General features: G+C 39.7%; 1 protein-coding gene across 6 annotated transcripts in view; it reads right to left on the minus strand.

The window, feature by feature from the left end:
- GPATCH8 (G-patch domain containing 8) overlaps nt 1–18,114 on the minus strand; it is a 76,341-nt gene that overhangs the window by 18,783 nt on the left and 39,444 nt on the right. Inside the window, exons 6-9 of one of the 6 annotated variants that reach the window (XM_070394161.1) lie at nt 13,465–13,509; nt 11,394–11,461; nt 10,655–10,741; nt 8,195–8,338 (exon numbers count right to left, since the gene is read on the minus strand). In XM_070394161.1, the coding sequence (XP_070250262.1) occupies nt 8,195–8,338; nt 10,655–10,741; nt 11,394–11,420 (258 nt within the window). In that variant the 5' untranslated portion in view covers nt 11,421–11,461; nt 13,465–13,509. Of the gene's footprint in view, nt 1–8,194; nt 8,339–10,654; nt 10,742–11,393; nt 14,825–18,114 lie in introns of all 6 variants that reach the window. The other 5 variants (XM_070394160.1, XM_070394159.1, XM_070394156.1 and 2 more) reach the window with 5 other exon arrangements.

The following is an 18,114-nucleotide window of genomic DNA, read 5'->3' on the forward strand; positions in this document are numbered from 1 at the left end:
TACTAGTTTTAGCCAACTGTTATGTTGAAATGTGTAACTAATGTTCTCAGGTATCTTAATTTTTCAAAATAAGCCAAAGCCTGAATTATATAAAGTCTCGTTGTTATTTACTTTTACTTTTAAAATATATTTTTATTGATTTCAGAGAGGAAGGGAAAGGAAGAGTTAGAAACATCAATGATGAGAGAGATTCATTGATCGGCTGCCTCCTGCACGAACCCCTCTAGGAATTGAGCCCACAACCCGGGCATGTGCCCTGACTGGGAATCGATCTGTGACATCCTGGATCACAGGTTGACGAGCAACCACTGAGGCACACCGGCCGGGTTATAGTCTCATTTTTAAAAATTGGGAACCAAGTGAAATTAAAGGGGAAAAAACTACCATCACAAGGGCCACACAAAAGACATCTGTGGGATAATTTATGGTCTCTGGTTTATCTAGTAGAGCAGCAGTTCTCAACCTGTGGGTCGCGACTCCTTTGGCGGTCAAACGATCCTTTCACAGGAGTCGCCTAAGACCACCCTGCATATCAGATATTTACATTACGATTCATAACAGCAGCAACATTACAGTTATGAAGTAGCAATGAAAATAACTTCTTTTTAAAAATCTATTTTATTGATTTTCCACAGAGAGGAAGGGAGAGAGATATAGAGTCAGAAACATCGATCAGCTGCCTCCTGCACACCCCCTACTGGGGATGTGCCCGCAACCAAGGTACATGCCCTTGGCCGGAATCGAACCTGGGACCCTTGAGTCCGCAGGCCGACGCTCTATCCACAGAGCCAAACCGGTTAGGGCACCAAAATAATTTTATGGTTGGGTCACAACATGAGGAACTGTATTTAAAGGGCCAGAAGGTTGAGAACCACTGTACTAGAGGCTAGTGAGGAGACCCTTAGTGGCACAAATAAGAGAGTAAGATCGAAAAAATCCTGAGTAGGTAACAAGGCACCAAGAAAGAAAAGCAAAACAACAAAAAAAAAATAAGGCACTGACTGTTGCTGTGCTGCTGTAAATTTACCTCTGGGGAAAAAATGTTCTTTGGAGTTTGAAATTTAAGCCATTTGAAAACTAAAGAAAATGGTTTCCATTGTCATATCAATTAGCATATGTGTTTTTATTTATTTATTTTTTAAGTCTTTTTTTTTTTTTAAAGTATATATTTTTATTGATTTCAGAGAAGAAGATAGAGGGAGAGAGAGAGAAACATAAATGATTAGAATCATTCATCGGCTGCCTCCTGCATGCCCCCTACTGGGGATCGAGTCTGCAACCCAGGCATGTGCCCTTGACCGGAATCGAACCTGGGACCCTCCAGTCCGCAGGCGGATGCTCTATCCACTGAGCCAAATCGGCTAGGGCCAGATGTGTTTTTTAAAAAAAGATATGCAAAATAATTAAAGAGGCAGGGAGGTAGAGATGGAAAAATGTTTAGTTCCAAAGTCAACTTTAACATAAGTTAACAAAATTAGAAGATATCTTCTAATACTTACTGAGCACTCAGGCATATCAGAATCAACTTACTATATAAAAAAGGAATCACTGGGTTATCTCTTGAAGAATGGAAAGGCATATCCTTTAAGACCTCAAAATGTATCGAAATGATTACTTTAAAATAAGGGTTAAACTGCTGAAAAAAGCAAAAATATCCAATTGGCTTTTTCATCTTTGAAGATCAAGCTGGGTCGTGATATTTGTGTATTAATGACTTCCTTCACAAAATGCCTTAGAAAATTTGACGAAAAACTAGTGAATAGTGAGAGGCAAAACAAAAACCCCACAAATGAGGGTGACTCTGTAGCCCCCTTTTGAGAGATTATTTGTGCTTAATGAAGATATGGGCATGTTCAGAATCCTGCCCATCCTAAAAATTTTTAACGGTGAAAATTTGATGGAAGATGCAAACTAGGGATTACTAGCATAGGGTTGAATGTACTTACCTGTTATCTCAGATTCATAATAATCCTGTGTGCCTTCCTGGAAGACAAGACAGGGTGTCTTTATGATTTTAAAGCATAAATTTGGAAAATGGTAGGTCCACGTGTATGTTAAGTTCATGTCCATCAAAGAGGAATAATAAATAGGACCTACCTCTCGTAGGGGTTATTTAACTGTGTTGTATCACAGTCAATTAAAGGCTCCTTAGAAATTTTATATTACATATTTTATTGATTTCACGGAGGAAGGGAGAGAAATAGGAGAGATAGAAACATTAACGTTTAAAGAGAGAGAATCACTGATTGGCTGCCTTCTGCACACCCCCTCCTGGGGATTGAGCCCACAACCCGGGCAGGTGTCCTTGAACTAAATTGAACCCGGGACCCTTCAGTCCACAGGATGACGCTCTATGCATGGAGCCAAACCAGCTAGGGCTCCTTAGAAATTTTAAGTGCAGGGAAGAGTGTAACAATACAAAAATTTAGTGCCGTGTGTTTTTCTGTTTCTATATTTATAGTATTCTGTTTCAAGATTCTACCACTTCCAATAAGACAGCAGTATAAAGAAAGATGAAAAAGCCTATATTTCAACCAAATAAGGAATATGCCACCAAAAATAAACAAAATTAACAAAATCATACATCTTTTTTTAAAATAACTTTTTTTAAAAAAAATATTTTTATTGATTTCATTAATATCAGAGAGGAAGGGAGAGGGAGAGAGACAGAAACATCATCGATGAGAGAGAATCATGGATCAGCTGCCTCCTGCACGCCCCTAGTGGGGATCGAGCCTGTGACCCAGACATGTGCCCCTGACCAGAATCGAACCCGGGACCCCTCAGTCCACAGGCCGACACTCTATCCACTGAGCCAAACCAGCCAGGGCTCTTTTTTTTTTTTTTTTAACACCTTACATAGGCTTTTGATCAAGGTGGAAGAATAAGCTAACATGCGTTCAACATTAATTACAACAGACCAGAGATCATAGATACTTATCTACACTAATAAAAGACAAAGATGCTAATTGACCATACCTTCGCTATGCCTTAAGCCATGCCCACCAGCCAATCAGAGAGACTATATGCACATTAACCCAGCCAAGATGGCGGCCGGCAGCCACAGAGCTGGAGCAAGCAGGAGGCTTGGTTGCCCGGGTGATGGAGGAAGCCAAGCTTTCCCCCTGCTCTGAGCGGGCTGTGGCCTCCGCTCATGGCAACAAAGTTTCAATTATAGAAGACAAATAAATCCCAGATACCTGCTTCCAGCCAATCTCCACTGGGAGCTTGGGTGGTTGGGGGATTGTGGCCAGCCTACAAACAGCCATCAGCCCCTCACCCAGGATGGCCACACCCTCATGGGGTGAGGGTCCCCACTGGGGGGCTTGGCCAGCCTGAAAACAGCCCTCAGCCCCTCACCCAGGATGGCCAGGCACCCCAGTGGGGACCCCCATACTGAAGGGGCTGTGGCCAGCCTGCAAACAGCCATCAGCCCCTCACCCAGGGTGACCAGGCACTCCAATGGGGACCCCCACCCTGAAGGGGCTGTGGCCAGCCTGCAAACAGCCATCAGCCACTCACCCAGGATGGCCACACCCTCATTGGGTGAGGGTCCCCACTGGGGGGCTTTGCCAGCCTGCAAACTGCCATCAGCCACTCTCCCAGGCTGGCCAGGCACCCCAGCAGGACCCCCCCGACACTGAAGGGGGTGTGGCCAGCCTGGAAACGGCCCTCAGCCCCTCACCCAAGCTGGCCAGGCACCCCAATGGGGACCCCCACACTGAAGGGGCTGTGGCCAGCCTGCAAACAGCCATCAGTCCCTCACCCAGGCTGGCCAGACATCCCAGGGGGGACCCCTATCCTGAAAGGGCTGTGGCCAGCCTGCAAACAGCCACCAGCCCCTCACTCAGGCTGGCCAGGCACTCCTATATAATAAAAGGGTAATATGCAAATTGACCCTAACAGCAGAACGACTGGGAATGACTGGTCACTATGACACACACTGACCACCAGGGGGCAGATGCTCAATGCAGGAGCTGCCCCCTGGTGGTCAGTGCACTCCCACAGGGGGAGCTCTGCTCAGCCACAAGCCAGGCTAACGGCTGCCAGTACAGCGGTGGTGGCGGGAGCCTCTTCCGCCTCCTCAGCAGCTTTAAGGATGTCCAACTGCAGCTTAGGCCTGCTCCCCGCTGGCAAGTGGACATCCCCCAAGGGCTCCCGGGCTGCCAGAGGGATGTCTGACAGACAGCTTAAGCCCAATCCCCCAGGGAGTGGGCCTAAGCCAGCAGGTGGTCATCCCCCGAGCGGTCCCAGACTGCTAGAGGGCACAGGCTAGGCTGAGGGACCCCCCCCCCCCCCCGGCAAGTGCACAAATTTTTGTGCACTGGGCCTCTAGTCTATATATATAAAAGCCTAATACGCAAAGTGTCCCCTCAGGAGTTCTACCGACCAGGAGTTTGATCGCACGCTATGATGTGCGCTGACCACCAGGCGGCGGTGTGGAACAAAGGAAGGTTCTGGCTGGCAGCTGATAGCCACTAGGTACCCTACCTGTGCAGGAATTTTGTGCACTGAGCTTCTAGTACTCTCTATTAATGGATAAGGTAGTCCATAAATTCTCTATCAGAAATCCTTAATTTTGTATTTTCATTTTGATGATATAGAAAAGAGTAATAAAAGAATATTTGAGATAATCTAAATGAGCTCTTTATAAATATTGACAACTGGGGAGTTAAAATGATAGAGATTTGTTTGTACCAAACAAAGGCCAAATGATATCACAAAACCATATATATTTGAAAGTTTTTAGTTTCCCTAATAGAATAGGTTTCTCAACCTCAACACTGCTGATTGACATTTTGGGCCAGGTAATTCTTGGTTGCAAGGAACTTTTTTGTGCATTGTAGGATGTTTAACGGCACCCTTGGCCTCCACCACTAGATGACAGTAACCCTGCTCCCCTAGTTGTGATAATAAAGAATGTCTCCAGACATTGCCAAGTATCCCCTGGGGGACAAAATCTCCCACTGCAGTAGGAAAAGTGGTGAGAGAACTGAGTCAAACCAAAGTGCACAGGAGAATAAACAGGTCAAATTCAAATGAACCAGAACTGTAGCAATTTCTACTTCTCTCAAGTTGAAAGAAATATCACTAAAACATTATCATCCATCATATTAATGTTGTCAATGTGAATTTTATTAGTTCTACATTTAATTGTAAATCCATTTGTTTAGCTTTTGCTTTGATGGATTTCCCCCTTAAAAGGCAAGTGTACACATTATTCAAATTTGAATTACATTTTTCCTGGTTTATTCTTTTACAATTAAAACTTCACTCAAGAGACTTCTCATCGATTAAAATGTAACTTTTCTAAATGTCCACTTGGTCCCTAACGTTTCTTCTGGAATGTTTTTAACTAATCACAGAGACTACTTAATTGAAGAAATTCTCAAGAGCCCAAAAAGGTAAGTATATAATTAGGCATAAAATGTCTTTCTTAAATCCATAAGAAATAACCCCAAAGCTTGAATTATATATACACTGAAAACCTGCAAAAGTTACTAAGTATTATTCACTGTTGCATTCTTCTTTCTTGGCAGATCATTCTTTAAAGGAGTAAGGCAACTGCCGATATATCTGGTCCATATAGAGGGTGGAGTAAAAGTAGGTTTACAGTTGTTCATATGGGAAATAATAATTCTGTCTAATAAAAGAGTAGTATGCAAATTAACCATCACTCTGTCACTCCATCACAAAGATGGCGGCAGCCACGGAGATGGAGCAAGCAGCAGGCTTGGGTTGCCCCCGGCGTTGGAGGAAGCCAAGTTTTCTGCCTGCCCTGGCCGGCAATGGGCTCTGCTCAAGGCTACAAAGTTTCAATTATAAAAGATAAATAAATCCCAGAAAAAAAAAGAAAAAAAAAAAAAAAAGGAGAGGCTGGGAGCTTTGGTCGCGGGGGGGATGTGGCCTGCCTGAAAACATCCATCAGCCCCTCACCCAGGCTGGCCAGGCACTCCAGCAGGACCCCCACCCTGATCCAGGACACCCTTCAGGGCAAACCAGCCAGCCCCCACCCATGCACCAGGCCTCTATCCTATACAATAAAAGGGTAATATGCAAACTGACCCTAACAGCAGAACAACTGGGAATGACTGGTCACTATGACACACACTGACCACCAGGGGGCAGACGCTCAATGCAGGAGCTGCCCCCTGGTGGTCAGTGTACTCCCACAGGGGGAGCTCTGCTCAGTCACAAGCCAGGCTGACAGCTGCCAGCACAGTGGTGGTGGCAGGAGCCTCTCCCGCCTCCTCAGCAGCACTAAGGATGTCCAACTGCAGCTTAGGCCTGCTCCCCGCTGGCAAGTGGACATCCCCCAAGGGCTCCCGGGCTGCCAGAGGGATGTCTGACTGCCAGCTTAGGCCCGTTCCCCCGGGGAGCGGGCCTAAGCCAGCAGGTGGACATCCCCCGAGGGGTCCCAGACTGCGAGAGGGCACAGGCCGGGCTGAGGGACCGCCCCCCCCCCCCCCAGTGCACAAATTTTTGTGCACCGGGCCTCTAGTTAATAAATAATAACACAAGAATAAATTCTGGCTCTAGCTGGTTTGGCTCAATGGATGGAGTGTCAGTCTGCAGACTGAAGTGTCCCAGGTTTGATTCCAGCCAAGGGCACATGCCTAGGTTGTTGGCTTGATCCCCAGTGGGGGGCGTGCAGGAGGCAGCCAATTAATGATTCTCATCATTGATGTTTCTATCTCTCCCTTCCTCTCTGAAATCAATAAAATATATATTTTTTAAAAAATAATAAATTCTGTGTTTTGCACACTCACAATTATAAACCCACTTTTACCACATCCTGTCTATGTTCTCTCAATTTCTCTTCTTCAAATGAGGCAGAGCTAACAATATATTAAAATAATGTCCAAACGTGTATAAAATGTTGAATATTTGTCTTAAATAAAAGTCTATCAGTAAAAGAATCTTAAATTGGTTAGGTGTGGTTAAATGTGGAAGAGATTGTTGCATAAAGTATAATACTTCAACCAGCTTGAAAAGTATCCCTGTGGTAGTAAAAGTAAAGCTTAGTCAAAGCCTGCCTTTTAGCTGTGCTCTGAAATCTTTGGTTGGTTGAAAAATAAAGCAAAGGTTAAAAAAATGTTGGTTTAACAGGTTCAGCTTACAAGAGCATTCCAGTAAAGCCCATAAATCTTACAAACTTAACAAATACAACTATGTACCCCCCAAAACTGAACAAGTTATGCTAAAGTCACCCAAGATCAATTGGCTCACAATTCTTTAATAAGCCAGAACTGTGCTGTAGATATAAAGATTAATTTCCTCCTTCTAAAATCCCCCGGGAGTATTGCTGCCTTCTTTATGCCAGTAATTCATTAGGTACTGTTTTTCCCCCCCCGCTAAATAAATTTTTAAAAAAAGATTGCAAAGAAAGTGTAATTCATTTTTCAGCAAGCTTTTCAACATGTAGCATCAGTTTTTTTGTTTTGTTTTTTGGTTAATCCTCACCCGAGGTTATTTTTCCATTGATTTTTAGAGAGTTTGGAAAGAAGTGGGAGAGACAGAGAGAGAGAGAGAAACATCGACTGAGAGAGACACATCAATTGGTTGCCTCCTGCAGAGGCCCAGACCAGGGCTGGGGACTGAGCCCACAACCGAGGTACGTGTGGCCCTTGAACAGAATCAAACCCATGATCTTTCAGTCCGAGGGTCGACGCTCTATCCACTGAGCCAAACCGCCTAGGAGCAGCATCAGTTTTTTGTTAAAGATAGCATCTAATATTATTTTCCTTCTCAAGATTTATCTACCTTCCAAGAGTATAACAAAATGACTTACTGATAGGAAAGAGTAGCTAATAAAGCAAGAACTCTTCTATACAGAAGATGAAACAACCAGCCTGGGATAATTGTTCAAAGTTTCACAAATTCATAAAGAGGGAGAAAGAAAAGCTCCCAGCAATCCTTAGTTGAATTACCAAATCAAATACAAATTTAGAAACTACTCAAACCAAAAATTTTATGCAAGATTTATGAAGTTCACAATTCTTCACTCTACGTAAGTTGGAAGGGGGAGGTCTATGTCAGGACTTCTGTCATGGAAAAAAAAGTCAGATGACTTCATATAAAAACTGGCAGATACAAGAAACCATAGTCTCCAAGTTTTTTGGGTCCACTCAAAATTCAATTGTTATAACAATAAAGTATCTTTTTCTTTTGTTAGCAAATAACTATTCCTCACCTGCTTGTGTGCATGATCATAGGAATTGATATGGTTGTCAAACTCCTGATGTTTCTGATATTGCTTATCACAGAGTTCACAGTAAAAGTTGGCTCTGAGGTCTTCCAACGCTTTAGCAATTGCCTTCTCTTTGTCAACATAATCCTGTAAGAACCACAAAACATAAACAAAAAATGAACTTGGTAGAATTTTTAAGTGAATGTTGTAAAGTAGTAGTCTTACCTGAAGAGAAAAAAAGGGTTTTTCATAAATTTAGTGGTACAAGTAAAAGCTGAATGAAACATAAGTTGGTGGGGTAATTTGTGTGTGGTTGTACTAACAGTTGTCTTCAAATAATCAAACATTCAAATGAGTTTACTGTGGCATCCCCTGTTCTTAGCCCTGGCTTAAAAAAACCAACCAATCGCTCTAGCCAGTTTGGCTCAGTGGATAGAGCGTCAGCCTGAGGACAGAAGGGTCCCAGGTTCGATTCTGGTCAAGGGCACATGCCTGGGTTGTGGGCTCGATCCCCAGTAGGAGGCAGCCTATCAACGATTCTCTTGCATCATTGATGTTTCTCTCTCTCTCTCCTTCTCCCTTCCTCTCTGAAATCAATAAAAATATATTTCAAAAACTAAAAATCAACCAATCAGATATAACAAACAATTTTTATTGCATTGAAGGAAACATAGAAAAGTAAATCCCCGAGAAGGGCAATGGAAGAAGAAAAACAACAAAACAAAACAAAAAAATCAACTATGACCTTAAGCTGAAATCAGAGCTGTGATAGCCAAGGGCTCTCCTTAGGACAATGGCTGACAGTGGCACTTGGGGTCTTAGTAAGGTGGGGGAGCTAAACATGAGAAGCCTCATGTAATAAGCAAAAGAACCTACAAGAGGGCTGGAGAGGTCCCAGGATCTGAGTCTTGGCAGAGAGAATCAAAACTACTCTCAGAGCCCTGGCCAGTTTAGCTCAGTTGGTTGCAGCGTCAGTTTGTACACCAAAAGGTCAAGGGTTCAATTCCTGGTTGGGGCACATACCCAGGTTTTGGGTTCGATCCCAGGTTGGGGTGTGTATGGGAGGCAACTGTCTCTTTCTCCCTCCCGCTCACTTCCTCTCTCCCTAAAATCAATAAAAACGTATCCTTGGGCGAGGATTTACTTTATTTACACACACACACACACACACACACACACCTCACATGAGGATATTTTTCCATTTTTTTAAAATATATTTTTTATTGATTTTTTACAGAGAGGAAGGGAGAGGGATAGAGAGTTTGAAACATCGATGAGAGAGAAACATCGATCAGCTGCCTCCTGCACACTCCCCATTGGGGATATGCCCGCAACCAAGGTACATGCCCTTGACCGGAATCGAACCTGGGACCCCTGAGTCCACAGGCTGAAGCTCTATCCAGTGAGCCAAACCGGTTAGGGCAGTTGTTTTTTTTAATATACCTTTATTGATTTCGGAGAGGAAGGGAGAGAGCGATAGAAACATCAATGATGAGAGAGAACCATTGATCGTCTGCCTTCTGCATGCAGCCCGCAAGCCAGGCATGTGCCCCTGACTGGAATCAAACCTGGGACCCTTAAGTCTGCAGGCCGACTTTCTATCCACTGAGCCAAACCAGCTAGGGTTCCATTGTGTGTGTGTGTGTGTGTGTGTGTGTGTGTGTGTGTGTGTGTGTGTGTGTGTGTTTAAAGAAAGAGTGGAAGGGAGGGGGAGAGACAAAGAGACAAACATCGATGAAGAGAGAGAATCACTGATTGGCTGCCTTCTGCATGCCTCCTACTGGGGACCTAGCCCACAACCCAGGCAAGTGCCCTGACTGGGAATTAAACCATGGTCTCCTGGTTCATAGGTCAATCCTCAATCTAGCCGGGCACCAAACCAGTTTTTATATGATAACCTTAGCTAAACCTGCTTCTTATTTACAAATTTACCTATTTTATGGTAGAGATTGGGCATACTAGAACATCTTGAAAAACATGTTTCCTGGTCAGTCTTTTTGAAGGCTAAATTATAACATGTTCTAAGATGCAGTTTTCTTATAAGTTAGTCCCTTAAAAAGAAAAATACTGAATGAAGTTCTCAATCTGTTTGCTACTCTTAAAACATCTCACCCATTAAAAAAGAAAAGGCTCAAAAAAAGGAAAAGAAAAGGTTTATCAAAAGGTATCAAGCTCTCAAAGGACTCCGCACCTCCAAAGACTCTTAAGTTAATAATTTTTACTGCTATTAAGGAGCACTGTGTTTTCAAACACAGATGCAATCAATCTTCCCAACAAACACATGAAGTGGGTATTATTAACTCTGTAGTTTTTACAAAGTCAATAAATAGGAAAGTTTAAAAACTTGAGATTACTACTAATCACCACCAAATGTCAAACAAATGCTGTTAACAGAGATCCTTTTCACTGAAAATATCTTTCAGTGTGAACACCCCAAATGCAAGAAAAGCTTCATTTACGTACCTTGTACTTCTGTCTTAATTCTTCCGTGTCTTCTTTTTCCACTTCTAGGACACGGCGCCGTTCGGTAGCATCTTCGGCATAATCGAGCTTAATAAAATAAGATATAATTAGCCTTAATTCCTAAAGTATCCCCAATTAGCAATTTAAAAAGTCATTTGCACAAACTAGAGTACTGGATGAAAATAAAAAGCTCTGTATTTTGCTCAGTAACCTCTTGTTTTATTGTCACCTACAGAGAAAATAGCATGCAGAAAATTTCATTAATCCTTTCATGCTGGTGGTTCCCAACAGGCACATTTTTTTTTTTATGATAACAGACTTTAATTCAGTGGTCTATGTCAAAGAATTAGGAGTAAATGGAGAAAATATTTTAGCCAATGAAGATACCATAGATTACAGCTATACACATCTCTATAAGGACAAATCTTCTACCATAGCAAATATTTTAAGAGTTAAGCAACACTGCCTATTGAAATGAGTACCAGGGTCTGTGGCATAACCCTGGGCAAACCACTGAATTTCTTTATGCCTCAATTATAACAGTTTTTATTTGCCACTTACCTACCTACCTCAATGGCAGCACTAAGTAAAAATGTAAAATATAATTTTAAATTTCCGAAGAAAAATATTAAAACTATATTCGATCTAATAAATGTATTCTTGCACTGGCATCTGAATTTGGAATTAATATCAATTTTAAATGTTCCATAAAACAAGTGAGCTTATGAGATTAGTTTACCTCCATTTCCATGCGACCCATGCCCATGACATCATACTTGAAAACAATTGGAATGGGATCTGTTCTCCCTGTAACAGGAACACATAATCAAGGTAAGATGCAAAGCTAAGCCAAGCCAAAAGCTCACTTTATACATTGGGTTTGGGTGGTTAGAGATCTTGCCTTGGAGTGCAGAGACCAGAAAGCTACAGTGAACCAAACACAAGCCATTCTCACAGCTTACAACCAAACCTACCTCTCCCAGTTTAAACCCAATTAACCACCTTAATTGTCCTTCCAGTGAGAATAATTCCAGATTAGTATGACAAAATTATGTAATGCAAAGCATTTCTAAGCAATGGCCCCAGGAGGTTTAAAATAACTTTTCATCAAGAATCACTTCACTCTTATCTTACTGTTCACTGACATCCTCCCATACACACTTTTAAAACTGGTAATAAATATTTCAACTGACATGCTTAAATCAAAAAAGCAGTTTCAAACATAATTCAGGAAAACTGTAATTGCAACTCAGTATGTTTAATATTTTTTGTTTTGTTTTCAAAAGATGGTGTACAGTTCAGCGGGGCTATGAAAAATTTAAGTAAGCAGCAACAATTAGTTGCCCTTAGAAACAAAGTACAGTGTTTCTTTTGAACTGGTGAGCTGAGGTCCCATTTTCCAAAGTGGATTTAACACTGCCTGTGGTAATCAGTAAGCTGTGAAAAGGACTAGTTGCGAAGAAAATTGACTTTAATCTAGTCGATCTATGCTGAAGATTTTTAAAAAATGTATATTTAATCCACTCATAACCAGCCAAACAAAGCAAAATGGGGCAGACAAGCACTTTACTACCACAGCTGTTTTACATCACAACTTGCGCTGTTTATTGTGATGTAAGCCCACTGATAAGAGGACTTACCTTATCCGTTGTACACCTTTAGTGAAAAAACACAATGTTTACTTCCCTCATCATTTCACTCAGCCTGGTGTAAACAATTGTTTTTTTTAATTTTTTTGTTTTTGTTATACACACATGTATATTATACCTTTGGGCTAAAAGTTAAGTTTTGTCAGGCTAAATTTGAGGTATTACCAAAATCAAATTAAAAAAATAATAACAGATGCCATGATTATGGCTAGGTTTGGTCCTGGACAAAAAAGAAGAAACTGTTTTCAAAGGGACCAGCAACCACTCGCACCTAGTTGCTCTATAACTGTGGGATTAGTTTTTAGTAAAAATAATAATAAAAACAAATTCAGAAGTTTACTTATCACCAATATCCCATTATGTTTTAAACAGTAAGGAGATAATCAGGAATAATTATTATAGTGAAAAAAAGTTTAAGTAAATAAAGAGCCTCTAATGCCAGAAAAAAAGTTCTAAAATACAGCCTTCTTTTAGATACTATCAAAGACTGCCAGTTAAACAAAATGAAAATGCATTATTACCTTATGCCCAATGGTATAATAAATAAGCAGTGACTGCAATCTTTAGCAAAAGGACCAAATTAAGACAGGTTATAAAAATGACTTCCTAGGTGCAATATCACTTTCATAACGTCTCAATCAGGGATTTACTGGTAAAAACAAATGGTCCAATGAAAGAATTGAAAAAATAAATAACAAAGGAATTTACTTTTTTTGTTGTTTTGGTATCTTTTTTGGTCTGTCAGAATTTGTCATGCAAGAATCAAGAAAGTTTTGGTATAAATTCATTACCTCTGTAAACCCCTGTTTATAAACTCTGCATTAGTACTTTTGCCTTCTAAGGCAGTCAAAGTTTGTTTTAATTTATTTATAAATTGCAGTAGCAAGTGCTAGTGCCCATTACATTGTGGGGAAATCAAGTTTTTGACAGTATTAAAATTTAATGTTTTAACTGATTTTTTTTTTCACTTCTAACACAAACAGATACATCCCTTCTTAACATTACCCTTTAATGAACGAGGATCAGACAAGTTGCATAAGGAAAGGAAAGGAAAATGAAAAAGACCAAGCAGAAGGATGAAGGCTACAACAGAGAAAGTAAGCCTAACATATTGGTGCACTGATGACAAAAGGAGTATTCAGTCTGAAAATAAAAAATTACCACTGCTAAGTTTACCATCACCACAACAAGTCCAGGATCATAATGCTGTAAAAAAGAAACACCATTTGTTAGGCAGAAACCAATTAGGGTGGGAAACAGGCCTTCTAGCAGGCAGATGGGATGGGGTAAAGTAACAATTGGGCTTTGTCCCTCCCCCAATTTCAACTGGGGACAGAGGAAGGGCACTTTGTGCTACAGCAGTTATTTTCATACTGGACCAGGGTGTGAGATTTTTGTGCCGCTACTTGAGAACATAAACAACCTCCTCTTTAATTATGCAGGGGCTGCGAGAAGGTGTTCCTTCAAAGTGAGAGAACTAGCTCTAGCTTCCAATTTCTCATTTAACTACTCATTTTGCTAAATCAGTATTCAGGGCCCAAGGTGGGACTTTTCTTTAAAGAAGTAATATCAAAGATCAGCTGGACAGTGATGAAGCCATCTGCTTCACTAAAAGAAAGCTAAGAGGATTTGAGGGGCAGGAGGGGAGTCATCAAGACCTTCCTAAAAAAAAAAAATCTATATCTGTATCTACAGATATATAGGTATATCTACAGATATAGATACATATATAGATACAAGTAAAAGGTCTAGAAAATAACCTTAGATCTTCAGTGCCTAGAAAACTATGTGCATTTGAGTTCTGCTATGAATGAGTAAAACTCTTGAATTAGTTTTCCTTAGAATTTGTTGTCTTTTTTTTTTCTTTTTGGTGCCGAAACCCGGGAATTTGTTGTCTTTTAATGAAGTCTTCTTCCCAGGCCTGCCAACATCTTTCTGCATACAACAAAGTCAAGCTTTGAATGAGACAAGGAACTCCAGAGAAAAGTGGCATCAAAAGGGCTATCAAATTTCAGTTAGTCCACTCAGAGGTGACTCACAGAAAAGAAAAAGGTTGGCTTTAAAAACAATCTGAAAGTGACATTACTGCCCAGGCCAAGTAGTAATTTCTTTCCATTAAGAGGTTCCAGACATACAGGAAGAAGTTATAGCATTAAAAAAAATCCCCTCAATTTATTCATTTGTGATCAATGATAAATCCTATCATAAAGAACACCACGGTGGAACACATGAATAACAACTCAGTGATGAATTTCAAAAGGTAGGTAGCAACTGAATGTTTGCTAATATGATATTCTCTAGAAAATTCAACTTCTTTTAAAAATAAATTGAACTCTCTATCCAGGTTCCCTATTTCTTGGTTTCTTTTGAAGGGGGCAAATATTTCTTAAAATCATTAAGAACATTTTGCTTATTTCACTCCAAAGAAGGGAACTTCAATCAAAATACTAAATACTTTCCTACAAAGAAATTGTCTTCCTCAGCCAAAGATCTATAGATGCTATGACTTTGATCTGGCCAACTAGAGAGGGGAAAGAAAAAAAGAAAGCATATCAAATCTAGAATGTGCCAATACTGAATTCATGTAATGAGGGAAAAACTGATACTCGTATTTTTAAATAAAAACTTTAAATATATATACAGATATAAAATTATATTGTACACCTAGAACTAATATAATGTATCTCAATAAAATTTTTTTGAAGAGAAAAAACTTTAAATCATGTTTTATTGACCAACGAGAATTGTACTTTCTCTATTTTAAAAGGCAGTTTTACTTCTACAGTGACAAAAATGCTAAATGTTCATATATGCATCTCTTGCTAAAATATAAAGGTATATGATTTATAACTGGAGAGTAAGGCCAAAATAAAAATCCTTTGATTGCCCTCTGTTTCTGAGAACCATCCCTCATGAATTAGTTTTGATTTTAAAACAGTTAAAGATATACCAATCTTCAAAATTGGCCCCAAAGACCTGGGATGTAGAGAAATACTATTTTTTTTCTTTTGAGAAACACGACTCTTAAAGAGACAAAATCCAGGAATAGAACAACTGGGAAAAACATATTAAAGGACAACCAAAATCTGGTAATCACCTACGTTGAAGGCACATGGCTTCCTATAGAAATAAATTAGAAATGAAGCTTCCAAAGTGATTAAAAACTGGTTGGATAGTCAACAGATGTAAGAACATAATTTATCTCTACTGCCTTTCCACTTACTAAGATTCATTCAACAACAAATATTTATTACAAATATTTAATATTACCACTTTATTTTTTTTTATTTTTTATTTTTTTAAAAATATATTTTATTGATTTTTTTACAGAGAGGAAGGGAGAGAGATAGATAGTTAGAAACATCAATGGGAGAGAAACATCGATCAGCTGCCTCCTGCACATCTCCCACTGGGGATGTGCCCGCAACCCAGGTACATGCCCTTGACCGGAATAGAACCTGGGACCCTTCAGTCCGCAGGCCGACGCTCTATCCACTGAGCCAAACCGGTTTCGGCTAATATTACCACTTTAAACTTCTGGCATGAGGAGTGGGAGAGAGACACAGAACATTTGTGGAGCCAATGCATACATGACTCGAAGGCTTAAAAATGTTTGAAATTGTCCTTTAAAGATGTTTAAAATTGTTTTTAAAGTCTAATCCTAATAAAGCAAAAGTATAAAAGCAACCAAATAAAGTAAATCTACTTCTAAAAGGCCATTAAATTGATAAAACTGAGCTAACATCTTTAAATCTATTTTTTCTTACTTTAAGCGACGTAAATACACATGTGAAAATCAAGAGTAACACAAAACTAGGATGACTATTCTCTGACTTGCAAAACTATTAAAAATAGGTCTCTAGAGTAAGCTATATGTTAGTGCATTTAAATATAATTTCATTTATTAAAATAGTGATTACATACAATTTTGAGAAACACTGAGTAAAAAAGGGTACATCTATGTCCAAAACAAAGCTTCACTTTTGCAAACTTCTCTTGAAACTGATAGTCTTCATAGCATAAAAACAATGATTACTTTTAGCATCACTGAGATAACTGTAACATAATAAATGCTACCTCTCAATAAACATTAACTGAAAACACCAGGCACATTAATTATTCCCTACTTTAAAAAAAAAGGGGGGGGGGGAGAAAAAGAAAAAAGAGACTTCCAAATCAAAACAGAATTCAAATTTTCCAGTACTAAAAAACTAATTATATTCTTGCCATAGCCTATTTAGTGATCTATACAACAACTAGATTAATTTGATTTTCAAATACAGATGTTTTCTTTCTTTCTTTCTTTCTTTTATTGATTTCAGAGAGAGGAAGGGAAAGGGAGATAGAGATAGAATGCATGGGTTGATGCTCAACCACTGAGCAACGCCGGCTGGGCAAATATAGATGTTTTCTAAGGGCACAGTTTAACTATGACCTGCAGGAATCTCCATCCTTTCATCTTTCCAAAGTATCAGAGCTGCTTTCTAGGATAAGGTAGCTCAAGTTTAATCATATAATCTATTATGTCAATGAACAGGGACAGAGAAGGGGCAAAAAGACTTTAGTATTATGGAATCAGAATGTTAAACCAGGAAAGGATATCTCACCCAGGGATGACATAAGATAGTCAAACCTTGGGAGAGGTAATAAAGGGAATTCAGGAGCACTTTCAATTAAAAAAATAAAAACCACCTAAAGGAAATATACTTTTACTCCAGTTAGGACTGTTTTGGTGAAAAATTATATCACCTCACTGAAGGCTGTCTCATGCTAACCATTATGCTAAGATCAATTTATTTTTTAAATGGAAAAATCAATTTAATAATAAACTTTCAGAGTAAATAATCCAAAACATGAGACTTAGGGGAGAGGGAAAAACAATGTTAGGTCCTTGGTTAAACACTTTTATGCTCTCAGTTTTACTTATGTTTGTATCCTAAATAACTGACACAGTTTCTAGGATAGAGGGGCATTTAATTAAAAAATATTTGTTGACTCAAGAGAACGAACATGTTCATAATGGGTCTCAAACTCATTCAGGTATAAATACACAGTGGGGCAAAAGTAGCTTTACAGTTGTTCGTATGGAAAATAATACAATAATTAATAAATAAGAATATAAGAATAAACTTTCACAACTGATTAGTGATCTACACATGGTCTCTAGCCTTAAGAAATCTTCAAAGGTGTACAGTAATTAAAAAATAAGACTTGGTCCTGGCCTGTGTGGCTCCGTGGTTATAGTATTGGCCCGAGCACTGCAGGGTCTTAGGTTTGATTCTTGGGCAAGGGCATATACCTGGTGGGCTGCAGGTTCAATCCCCAGCCCGGGTCAGGTGAGTGCAAGAGGCAACCAATGGATGTCTCTCTCTCACATTGATGTCTCTCTCTCTCTCTCTCTGCCTCTCCCTCCCATTCTCTCTAAATATCAATGGAAAAAATATCCTCGGGTGAGGAATAACAACAATAAAAAACACAAGACTTGCTCTGGCCAGGTAGCTCAGTTAGTTAGCGTGTTGTCCCTATATGCCAAGGTTGTGGATTTAATCTCCAGACAGGGCATATACAAGAATCAACTAATGAATGCATAAATAGGTGGAACAACAAACAGATGTCTGTCTTTCTGTCTGTGTCTCTCCCCCTTTCTCTCTCTAAAATTAATTAAAGGAATAAAAATAAAAAGCAAAGTAACCCTGAGGGCAAGAATGATGTCTGATCTACTCTATCCATGGCTTATGATAGTAATAGCTGATATAGCTAAAATATATTATTAGCTCAATAAATATTTGTTGGTTGTCTTATTGATTGAAC

The sequence above is a fragment of the Myotis yumanensis genome, unplaced genomic scaffold (genome assembly GCF_028538775.1).
Source record: "Myotis yumanensis isolate MYYU_CA2020_CCGP unplaced genomic scaffold, mMyoYum1.0.hap1 SCAF_16, whole genome shotgun sequence".
In the NCBI taxonomy this organism is placed as follows: domain Eukaryota; kingdom Metazoa; phylum Chordata; class Mammalia; order Chiroptera; family Vespertilionidae; genus Myotis; species Myotis yumanensis.